General features: G+C 40.7%; 1 protein-coding gene across 1 annotated transcript in view; it reads right to left on the bottom strand.

The window, feature by feature from the left end:
- The window catches only part of LOC126481119 (CLIP domain-containing serine protease HP8-like), a 90,501-nt gene that overhangs the window by 56,395 nt on the left and 21,278 nt on the right, over nucleotides 1-12,828 (bottom strand). Inside the window, exon 3 of the mRNA XM_050104696.1 lies at nucleotides 2,195-2,317. Coding sequence (XP_049960653.1) covers nucleotides 2,195-2,317 — 123 coding nt within the window. The remainder of the gene's footprint in view (nucleotides 1-2,194; nucleotides 2,318-12,828) is intronic.

Here is a 12,828-nt window from a genome sequence, read left to right as displayed (position 1 = left end):
GTCCAGAAGATGATCTTGTTGAAAAAGTTAAAAATTATAAAAATATTGGATTAGATTTGGATGAAATTTTAAAAAGAGAAAATTCACTTTGCAGTTCAGTTATCAAATGTTCCAAAACTTAAAAGGAAGTCAGAATATTTCAATTAATGTTTATGCAAATGATGAAAAATTTATTGTACATTCTCTTAACCATACAAAAAATAAACAAGAAAAACATATTAATCTTCTTTTAATTCGAGATAAAAATAATTCACATTATTTTGGGGTAAAAAATTTACCTAGATTAATTAGTTCACAAACAAATGAACACAATGGAAAAATTTATCCTTGTGATAGACAATCATGACAACTACTGTAAATAACATAAAGAAGTAAAAATAGATTTGGCTGTAGAAGGTGAAAAAATTGGATTTGGAAATTATAATAATTCATTACAACTAACTGTTATAATTTATTCACATTTCGAACATCTTTTAAAGGATGTTAACACTTGTAAAGCAAATGCTGGGAAAGCTTGTGTTAATAAATATCAAAAACATATTCCATTTTTCATTTAATTACTATGTTAAATATTCTAATGATGACTACAAAGAGCCTGTAACATACACTGGTAAAGGTACAGCAAAAAAAGTCATTGAAATGTTGAAACAAGAACCTAGAGAAGTTCCAGAATTATATGATAGAAATATTCCAATGATAATGGCAAAAGAAGATAAAATAAATTTATAAATTCAAAAAATTGTTTTATTTGTGAAGAACAATTTACGAAAGAGGAAAAAAGGTAAGAGATAATTATTATTTAAAAAGACAATATCAAGGAACTGCACATGTAGATTTTAATTGTTATTATCAAAATCCTAATTTTATTGCAGTTTATATTGATAATGCAGCAAATTACGATGTTCATTTGTTTATCAACAAATTAACTATAGATAATCAAGACATTAATGCTATTCCAAATAATGAACAATAATATATTTCATTCAGTAAAGATGTTGAAGATGGATTAACATTAAGATGTTTAGATAAATTTAAATTTGTGACCTTGAGCATTGATAAATTATCTGAAAATCTTGCAACAGAACAATTTAGAGAAGCATCAAAATATTTTAAAGATGAACAACTAGTTTTAATGATTAAAAAAGATGTTATGAATATACGAATTGTACAGAAAAATTAAAAGAATAAAAATTACCTAATAGAGAATATTTTTGTTCTAGACTTGACTAAAAAACATTTGTGGTGAAGATTAAATCATGCAAAACTTGTTTGGGAAAAATTGAATATTTAAAATTAAGACAAATGTACAAAATTATACAATAAATCTATTGTTTTAATACTAGCAGATATTTCTGAAAATTTTAGAGATACTTGTATAAAATCTAGTAAACTCCATCCATCTTGGTATTTTACAGCACATAGTTTGTCTTGTGACACTGTTAAAAATGATTTATTAAATGATTATAATATCCACAGACGGACGAGTCTCATTTCAAATTGTATCGAACAGATGGACGTGTATGGGTATGGAGACAACCTCATGAATCCATGGACCCTGTGTGTCAGCAGGGGACTGTTGAAGCTGGTGGAGGCTCTGTAAAGGTGTGGAGTATGTGCTGTTGGAGTGAAATAGGGCCCCTGATACGTCTAGATAAGACTGACAGGTGACACTTACGTAAGCATCCTATCTAATCACCTCCATCCACACATGCCCATTGTGCATCCCGACAGACTTGAGCAATTACAACAGGAGAATACGACACCTGAGAGGTCAAGAATTGCTACAGAGTGGCTCCAGGAACACTCTTTTGAGTTTAAACATTTGCGCTGGCCACCAAACTCCCCAGACACAAACATTATTGAGCATATCTGGGATGCCCTGCAACATGCTGTTCGGAAGAGATCTCCACCCCCTCGCACTCTACGAATTTATGGTCAGCCCGGCAGTATTAATGATGTCTGTTCGCTCGAGCACCAATTCAGACATTAATCAAGTCGTGCTGCGGCACTTCTGCGTGCTCGTGGGGCCCCGCACGATATTAGTCTGGTGTACCAGTTTCTTTGGTTCTTCAGCGTAAAATGCTTCAACAACGTAATAACGATGCCCAAGTGAACCATAAATATCGGCATGTATTTCAAGAAGCGATTGCAGGGAAGTCAGCGAGGTAGCAGAGTATAGTGTGCTGGTACTCACGTGAACGGTACTGCAGCAGGGCGAGCCACGGGTACTGACCGATGGTGGCCCTGTCGCCGCCGTAGATGCGGTCCGCAAGGACGGTCATCTCGCACTCCTGACGCTGCGCGCGGCGGGAAGATTCTGCGGAGCAACAGGAGCAGTCAGCACTAAACACCCAGGTTGACATCTGTACACAGTTACAAGCTACAATTTCGGAAGAGCAGCAAACAGAATTAGCAGAACAGCATAAGAAGATAAGGCACTATAGCTAAGTTGCTTTTCCTTTATGTTGGTTCTGTTTAGTGCGCATTCGGTAACTAGGCCCGCACACAGGCAACTCCTGTTGTGTTCAGACTTAATTTTGAACCAATGCGCAGTATAGACCACATTATTACACTAACGGAAAAAATCGCAACACCAAAAAATATTGCACAATAATGAATTTTCTCGAATACATTTGTCTGCAATTAATGTGAAATGCTGGTGCATTAATAACCGCTGTAACTACCAGATTATTGAATGCAAGCATCAAAACGTGCCTGCATTGTGTTGTACAGGCGCCAGATGGCAGTTTGTGGGCTGCAGTACCGTGGCTGTTACATTTGGTCGGCCAATACCGGGATTGATGACGTTGGTGTCGTCCGATGATGACTCATACGTGTTCGATTGGAGACAGGTCTTGTGATTGAGGAGGCAAGGCAACACATCAACACTCTGCAGAACATGTTGTGTTACAACAGCAGTATGTGGGCGAACGTATCATGTTGAACAGCACCCCCTACACTGCTGTTCATGAATGGCAGTACAGGAGGTCGAGTCACCAGATTGACATACAAATTTGCAATCAGTGTGCGTGGGATCACCAAGGAAGAACTCCCTCTATCATATGAAATAGCACACCAGACCATAACCCCAAGTGGTGGTCCATTGTGTCTAGCACGCAGACTGGTTGCTTGCAGGTCCTCAACTAGTCTCCTTCTGACTAACATACGACTACCACTGGTACTGAAGCAGAACCAGCTTTCATCAGAAAACAAACAGTCCTCTCCACCCTGCCCTCTAATGAGGGCTGGATTGACACCACTGAAGTTGCAGATGGCGGTGATTTGGGGTCAGTGGAATGTACGCTATAGAGCTTCTGGCTCGGAGCTGTCGTTGAAGTAACCGATTTATAACTGTTCTTTGTCACTGTGGTACCAATTGCTGTTCAAACTGCTACTGCAGATGCAGTACGATGGGTCAGAACCATACACCGAACACGATGGTCTACAACTCTACACCGTCGGTAGTGCCATGTGGCCATCCGGAGCCTGATCTTGCGATCGTACATTCTCGTGACCACCGCTGCCAGTAGTCATGTTCAGTGGCTATATTTCCTGCCAAGTCTACCTGGAATATCGCAGAAGGAACAGCCAGGTTCCCGCAGCCCTATTACACAGCCTCATTCAAATTCTGTGAGGTTTTGATAATGGCGTCTTTGTCACGTTAAAGACATCTCTCCACGTGCAGTCTCAAAGGTAATCACCAATCGCCGCGCGAGATTAGCCGAGCGGTCTTGGGCGCTGCAGTTATGAACTGTGCGGCTGGTCCCGGCGGATGTTCGAGTTCTCCCTCGGGCATGGGTGTGTGTGTTTGTCCTTAGGATAATTTAAGTTAAGTAGTGTGTAAGCTTAGGGACTGATGACCTTAGCAGTTAAGTCCCATAAGATTTCACACACACATTGTTAATCACCACTCGAAACCGTTACAGCGTGTTTCTAAAGCAAACCTGATTTGCATCCTCATAGTGGCGCTGCTAGCGCCAGTCTTATGCGACTGGCGCGAAATTTGCTTAGACATCATCTTTCAGATGTGGAAACAAATCGTCCAACACCTCCTTGGTGTTGCGATTTCCTTTCCGTCAGTGTATATTATGAGAATCGGCCGAGGTCTCCCTGAAGTACGCTAGCGAGCTATGGTAGAAGAAACAGAGGATGCCTGTACAGAAGTAAAGTTACCTCATTCGATTCTCGTGCTCCTTATTTTTACACGTTGGCATTAGTTGCCGGAAGATTCACTTACGACATACTGCGATATCTAGAATAGTACGAAAAGCACATGTGTCAGCGCACTGCGTCAGGCGGCGCAGGTGTCACTGTGACTGATGATTTTCTTGCATTTAGGATAGCTAAAGACAATGACGGCACGCATAGAAATAAACAGAAGAGGCTTTTCATAAAATAAATCGGACTTTCAAAAGCATGTTCATATCTGTGTGGAATGGGAAGCTTGTAATGTTTGTTTATCAACAGTTTATGGCAGGAGACTTGGTCGTTTAATAACAAAATCGTTGAAACACTGGAAGTTACTCAGCGAGTAATGAAAAGTGCATGTTGTGAATTACCAGGAGAGGTAGGAAAACAAACAAACAAAGATACGAGGGAACAGAGTGGAGTGGATGACGTGGGACATATCGGATGAATGCGTGGTAGGTGGGCCAAGGACGCTCTGCGCTGCTTACCAAGAGGTATGAAAAGACTGCGACGTAGTATTTGACCATGCCTCAAGGTCTGACCCCAATTTCCACCGTCACTGACGTTCCTATCTGCGATTTCCGAACACTACCACTAGAGGTCCGTCGATGGGGTGTATGGGGTTAACGGATGGTGGAGGACAGCGGCATACTCTGTCACAAAGAATGTCTGGATATTCGTTTCAGTTCAGTGCATTTAATTCGGTTCATATACAGTGCAAACCTCCTGGCAGAGTAAGTCATTATTATTCAAATCCGTTTCCACAGTAGCACCAATCCCACACGTCCCGTGGGAGAAATTTTGGTGTTGTGTCTAGTGACGACCAAAATTTGAGCTGACCGTAATTAGGCTGAGGAAACCGGCCTCCTGACGCGCAGACACAGACAGGAAAACAGAAACAAAAGGAAAATCAAAAAGAAAGCGAAAAGTTGAAAAATATAAAACACGAAATGCATCGATATTCGTTCGCTAAGGCCCGTATTATGTTGGTGGTCAACAGCTTCGTTTGGTTAAGAAGATCAAAAACGAAAAAAAAGCATAAAGGAAACTCTCGTAGGAAGGAAATCGATAACTCAGCTACAGTGGCCACATTTTGAAGTAACGAAACAGCAAGATTATCTTTTTTTAAGACACAGGTTTCGGTAGCCACGAGCTGATTAGTGTAGTTTGCATACAGAGATTACTACACATGCCAATAATTTTAATAGGGAAGAGAAAGACACAGGTTTCGACAGCCACGAGCTGATTAGTGTAGTTTGCATACAGAGATTACTACACATGCCAATAATTTTATTAGGAAAGAGGAAGACGTAAAGCTTTAATGATACCTGACTCTTGATTATGAAGAGGAGGTGCACCAGCGTCAGTCGTCGAATGATGGATTATGTCCCATAAACCTTAGTAGAAAGCAATATTCCCTGGGACAACCAGCAATACCACGTGCTTAAACAAGGATAACTTTCTGTTTACCATTCAACTACTTAACAGTTATCATTCAGCACTGAATGGATTGTATCAGAAACCACATGTCTCTGTAAAGTAGCTCAGTCTCGTAACCCAGAATTAAATTAGTTCTTGGTGGTTAGGAGAAATCACACGAGAATTAATTCAAGAGATTTAAAGCACACAGTTGTTTTCTATCACATCTTATATTACTCAAGCATATGTAAAACCAGCCAATTAATGGGCGTCAATCTTTACTACTTTGAAATAATCAAAGATGACAATAGAAATCCTTTAGTCAGATCAAAGAGTATTACACATTATGATAGAAACATCAAATAATTGGATGTACAGAACGAAAGGAACTAAATCTGATCAAATTTCAACGCCAAGTTATGGCAGAGCTTCCATTACGAGTGGCATATATTATGGTGAAAAATAAAAGAAATTAGTGCGTCCTATCGCTTTTGCTCATTGTGCGATTCACAAATTCAATATAATCCGTAAAGACGCTGTAGAGGCTAACCAAGAAATAGCATCGTTTTCGGAACAGTTAAGAACATCTACTAATTTTTTAGTAACAATGTGCTTTAAAGTCGGGATTTAAAAATTGTTCCGCGGGGTACTGCCGAGATGAAGCTAAAGCAGCTGAACGAGATACGTTGAGCGAGATGGTGCGGCGCATCCATGCTCTTACAGATTCGTTGACTTTCTTAAGGCTTTGACAAGTGTAATTCTTTCAAGTAAGAAATTTAAATTTAAGTTGTGGTAAGATCTTATGGGACCAAACTGCTGAGGTCATCGGTCTCTAAGCCTACACACTACTTAATCTAACTTAAAGTAACTTACACTACGGACATCACACACACCCACGCCCGAGGGAGAACTCGAACCTCCGACGTGGGGAGCCACACGGACCGTGACACAAGGGGCCTCAGGCCACGTGGCTGCCCCGCGCGGCAAGAAATTTAATCACGGAAATGTAGACATAGGTCTTAAAAAGAAAACGTAATACTACAGCTGTCTTATCTTCCTAGCCTAAGGTTCCAGATAAAAAACAGTATAGCATCTAAAGCAATATTCTAAGACTATGGACGGCGCAGCTGCATAGGCCTATAACCTCTTAGGAATGGAGCTGACACAAATCAAAGGATCATTAGACAGACTGCTTGATGAAGTTAAAGTATGTGAAATATGGAACGCATGAGCAAATGCTCGAACGAAGAAATAAAAAGCAGTGAAGAAGCACTTCGTCGAGCTTTACGAGGACGAGACTGGCAGAGCCGGAAACTATTTGGAGTGTCACTTTCCTGCCCAATGAGGACATCAGCTTCTTGTAACAGAATACGATATTTTAAGGAATGAAAGAAGTTATACGCACGTATAGAACGATACCACCATTGTTCGTATCTACCGCCTGTGAGGAAGATCTTAAAAATATAACATTTGTGCTTATTATGGCATCTGTTGACTACATTTCTCCTCTGTTTTCAGCACATCTTATACTGATAAGAACTTCATTTAAAATACAAGTATCGAAACCGTCTGGTGTACAAAAGTTAGCAGAGGTGTTGTAGGTAAAACATAGGTCACTGGTATCGAGTAACGTGACGTAAATAAAGCTATCCTGATGCATCTAACAGTATCCATTGCAAAGGCAAAGCTTTATTTTTCCAAGTTAATAGGTAAATAAAACTGCTATTTTCTGTAATGCTACAGGATCGTTTACCTGGTCGTGTTTATTGCTTCGGTTAACTTTTTGCTTATGTTTTGTCTTATAATGCTGTATTACTCGCCTTTTTTGTGATATTATTGAGTGTTATAATTGATTAGTTTTTAATATTTTTATTTTGAATCTAAGAAAGGTGTCCTACAAGGTTAAAAAAATTCTATAAAAAAACTACCTTTATCTTATATTAAAATGTTCCTCAGGCGGAGGGCAGTATTTGTTACGTGCAAAGATATCGGAAAGTTTAGCTGTTTCATGTGCTGATATATCAGAGAAAATATTGATATTATATTCCACTCTATTAAACTATTAAAGGTCAAATGCTATTTTTTGAAAGCGTTTTTTTGTTAATAGGAGATAGTAGGACAGTGATGGGTTGATGAGTAAATGTGTGTTGGGGGGGGGGGGGGGGGGATCGGTAGTGGTTGGGGGAGCTGAGTGTGAGAGCTTAAGTATGGGCAGTCTTTTGCTTAGCTAGAAACGTGAACGTGGGAGGGTTAGGCTCGAGGTGGGGAACACTTTTGGTTTGTACACCGGGGCCTCCATGACTGCGTGCTTAGATAGCGTAACAGTTAACGTGAATTTAGAGACAAGCTGAAAATCTTGAATCGAGCCCAAATCTGGCACAAATTTTGATATGACACCTTATATTCAACGTAATAAGATGGAGATGACTATGGGTAAGATGGTAAATGTGGTTGGTTGGGCATGTGATGTTTAAGGGGTCAAACCACGAAGTAATCAGTCCCTCAATCAAGAAACAAACCCATGGAGAACGGCACTGCAAACCAGAAGTAAATCCCAACTAAGGGGCTGCGATGTCCGGCGCAAAATAGGAGAGAGGCGTCCTGAACGTTGACATTACTAAGAATTAAAAGCAATTTTAGAAGATGTAAACAGAGGTCCTTCCAGGCTCATCTGCGGAGAGTCGCACGCTCAGCACCCAGCCACCATGCCCGACCTCCAACCAACACTAGACGTTTATAGAACAATGGTACAGTATCATCCCCCTTGTAAACAGACAAAGGAGACGTCAGTACAAATAAAAGCGACTTGACAGCTAATAGTTGAGCGAATATCTGAAAAAATACCTGGAATATAGTAAAAACGAGAAAAACTGGAAAGATCATTCAGGTAAAGTGGGGCAGTCTAACATCCCCCTCATTTCCCCAGGGCTGATCATGCGATCTCGCTCCCGACCTGAGAATGGTCGAATCCTGAAGGCTGTCCTCTCACCAGCAGCCAGTACTAAGAGTTAGAGTTCAGGGCAAAAGGTACCTTGGAAATGATGAAAATACGTAATTTTGTTATTTGTTATTATGATGGTTTGTAGTATACTTTATGCGAGTATAAAAGTATTTTAGACCAAATCCATAGTTAAAGGTCGTGAATGTCGGTTTAAATGGCAGTTTCCAGAATGAGGCGCACCCACTTTTGCTCTGTGACCTCTCTCGCTATGATCTTTGAGTTCATTATCCTTGCGGATTTTTTCCATTGCTTTGAGCATCCAGCAATTGGCTATATGTTTTCCTGTCTTGCATTCAGTTGTTTCCTACAGTGTGTTTTTTGATTTTGATTCTGACTTCCAAAGTTTTCAAGAAAAAGTTTGGAGGTTATGGGAAAAAGAAAATAATGAATATAAACATTACAAATACACTAGAAGTTGATAATCATTTACCTAGTAATAGTGTAAGTTACGTCATACTACTGCTTCAGCGAGTACAGAATCATATGGAAGTGCTTCTACTCACAACTCTTCTATGAGGAATCTGTTTTACTGCCCTTCTACGTATAGAGATGACGCAGAACACTCTGAAACCCGTAGCAGGTATATTATATGGGATAACAATGTGTTTTCAGAAGCTGTAAGTTCGTTTTTAAAATGTGAACAAAGCAGGAACGTACTGAAGGCACTGTAACTGCAAAAATATTTTAAACTTAGCGTAATTTTTGTTCTATTTTCCTTAATGTGCCTTTTCTCTGAAATCATTCATCCCAGAGCAATGAAATTCTAATAGTCAATTGTCTGAATACAAGTGCCCGAAATACGTTTTTTAGCTTTCTAACTAAATAATTATGGACTCCATCATCATTTTTATTTTATACATTTACCCAAAAAAGGGACATTATCAAAACATTTTTCAACATTTCAGATTTAATATATTATTCTTAAAAATGGTAGCTTGTTAGGAAATAGTGTAAATATATGTGAAAAAAATTCCGGTGTGCCACCGAGCGAGGTGGCGTAGTGGTTAGCGCACTGGACTCGCATTCGGGAGGACGACGGTTCAAACCCGCCTCCGGTCATCTTGATTAAGGTTTTCGGTGATGTCCTAAATCGCCTCAGGGAAATGCCAGGATGGTTCCTTTGAAATGACACGGCCGACTTCCTTCACCATCCTTTCCTAATCCTATGGCACCGATGATCTCGCTGTTTGGCCCTTCCCTCAGATCAACCAACCAATCAATCCAGTGTTCTACTGTCAACACTTCCTCAGAAAAGGTACATTGAAAACGGTGAATTTAACATGGCGGAGGTAGAAGGTACCTTCTCCCCTTCAGATCCAGTATGGTGAGGGGGCATTCCACCACGATTTGATCCACCTTTTGCGTAGCACCGCAGTCCCACTGTGGAGAGTCTCGTTACACAGGGTAAAATCATTAGACAGGTATACCAATATGAAACTGGCATAAGACAGTCGACTCTTTCCTCGACGACGAAAGAACGAATGCCAGACAGCTAAGGTCTCTTTCATGGCCCGCAGTCTGTTGGAAGGAGCAATAGCCTAACATCCCCGCTCCAGTTCTGATGGGCTGCAAGTTCATATGTGCTCGCGAATCCGCGTCCGTTGTCTCCATTACCAACGTCGGTCGTGTTACCGCTCCCCTGTCTAGGGTATCAGCTAGTTCTTTCCCTGAGACTCCCATATAACTCGTTATCCAGACGAAAGCGGCAGAGCATGCAGGACGGTTAAGCCCATAAATTGTGGAGTTGGTACTGAAGACGATGATGATAAATTCCTTGCCTAATAGTATATTTTAATTATGCCATGTAACGTGTTTCCTGCTTTGGCTTTGTTTCATCGGACTTGGCGCACACTTGCGGCCCCGAGCGAGCGTGCAGAACGCAATCGCGAGCAAATACCCATCTCGCCATTCAGACGTAGATTTCCCGTTCTTTTCCTAAACAGCTGAAGTTAAATACCAGGATAGCTCCTGTAAAAATATACAGCTGATTTCATTCCCTAATCCGATCTGACTCCATCTCTACTGGCTTCGTACGTGAAGATACGTTCGAAACTGATCGTCCTTCTTATCTTCCTTCCATAATTTGAACTAGCGTGCTTTCGAAAATTTTTTGGTACCCAGTGAATATTTGTGCTGTTAGCACTATTACTGTCGTATTCCACATAATGATAGCTGCCGCGTACTACCACTGATTATTTTTGCTATGATTATTGTACTAAAACAACAGAGCTGAGCGCGACTGCTACGGTCGCAGGTTCGAATCCTGCCTCGGGCATGGATGTGTGTGATGTCCTTAGGTTAGTTAGGTTTAAGTAGTTCTAAGTTCTAGGGGACTGATGACCACAGAAGTTAAGTCCCATAGTACTCAGAACCATTTTTGAACAGAGCTGAGATTGAAAGAAATATTTGTTTTTGACGTCATAGCCACCTTTTGGGTACTAATTGATTGCCGTTTTCCGGTGAAATTATAATCGTTACAAGTGTTATAGCACGTAACTAACTGTAGGAGGCAGCCAGTTGTCGGTTACTTACTATGTAGTGACGTGTCCATATCAGGGAATATGAGCACTCCATCTATCATAATGTGTGGATGCTAAAAACAGCTAATGACCTATTACACTTCTTATAACGGTTATGGACCGAAGACGGGCTCTGCCCGAAACTGGTGACCAGTTTGTGAGTAAAAAGTGATTGTGACGTTACAAAATTACTTTTTTTGTTTTATACTAACACTGAACCAATGATTATCCTTTATCTACGTTCTTCTTGCGTGGCCACAGTTACCATCTTTTCGTTTCAGTGCTTCTTACAACGTGGTAACACGCAGAATCGGTATTCCGGATATCGTTTTCCTGATTTAGTTTGATTTTTTGTTGTCTTTTTGGGTAAGAATTTGCATAATTGTGGATACAATTTACATTTTATGATAAATGTGTAAAGTGTCTAAATTATCTTGCTAGCTCCGTAAGTGTTTCATTAAAGTTAATGTTCCGCAGTTCGTCCAAAGCTTCGTAAATTGATTCGTCTGACTTTAGGACGAATTATCTGTATTTATAGTAACACGTTTCGTAACTTTGCACGAGGCAGCAAAATTGATTTTGATCAATATGCGACGCTTATGTCTGTTCAGGTCAAGAAGTACCAAAAAATCGCTGAATGTTTCAGGCTCTGCGTAAAAACTGCAGTAATAATCTCCTGGTAGCATTCTCATCATATTAAGAGAGAGTTTCTATATTCACTTCTTTTTTATTTTTCCTCCAGTCCCAGCCAATTGGAAGTGTGACCAGAAGATTTTACATCTGACCATATGAACGCAGTTATAACCTACTAACATCTGTTGCTGATGTATTGTGCAGATTATGGCATAATTATACGAGTGCGAGGTGACTGTTCTTTTGGAAAAGTCCGAACATTTCCGAAAGAACAGACACCACGTGGAATTAGCAGCTGTGATACGTATTATGTGGAGGGGGGAAGAGGAAAGGAAAGGTACTGATGATACCAGCAGCGCGGGACTTTACGGTGAATAACTGGCGACGAATGTAAATGTGTTCCAGACCGGGACTTGAACTGGGATCTTCTGCTTACTAGGCAGTTGCGTTAACCACTGCTCCACCCGGACACAGTGTTTATCGCAACTGCTCCAACTATCTTGCCAAGCTCCTCGGCCGATCCACATTCCCACATAATGCCACCGCTTACCTGTAGTACCAGTCCATGTCTTCCGTGCTCGCTAATCTTAGATTCCCTGTGGCGGTTGAACGTAAATGTGCATCTGCATTGATGGTTATGGATTTATACTCCATTGGAATGTATCAATTATATGAATGCGTGGTGTCTGTTCTTTTGAACATATGACTCTAGGTGGAAATGTGGCTTGGCCGAGGAGCGTGCAGAGACAGTCCGCGCATTTGCTATAAACACAGGCCCGGTGGCGCAGCAACAACGCGACTGCCTAGTAGTAAGCAGCAGATCCTGGGTTCAGTCCCAGGTCGGCACACATTTTCACTCGTCGCTGCTGATTCCACATGCAGCTGATATCATCAGTACCTTCCCTTCCCTTTCCTTTCTGTCTCCTTCACATTAAATTTATATATTATGACATCGTGTTGTCAACAGCGCCTGAAGTACAGTGCAGAAAAGGAAACTTGTTCCCAAACTGGCAGATGTCTCTTCAACATATAGTGCATGAAATATCGACCCGTCTGTTGAACGAACTT

This window comes from Schistocerca serialis, chromosome 1 (genome assembly GCF_023864345.2).
Source record: "Schistocerca serialis cubense isolate TAMUIC-IGC-003099 chromosome 1, iqSchSeri2.2, whole genome shotgun sequence".
NCBI lineage: Eukaryota > Metazoa > Arthropoda > Insecta > Orthoptera > Acrididae > Schistocerca > Schistocerca serialis.
This window is presented reverse-complemented; position numbering and strand designations above follow the sequence as displayed.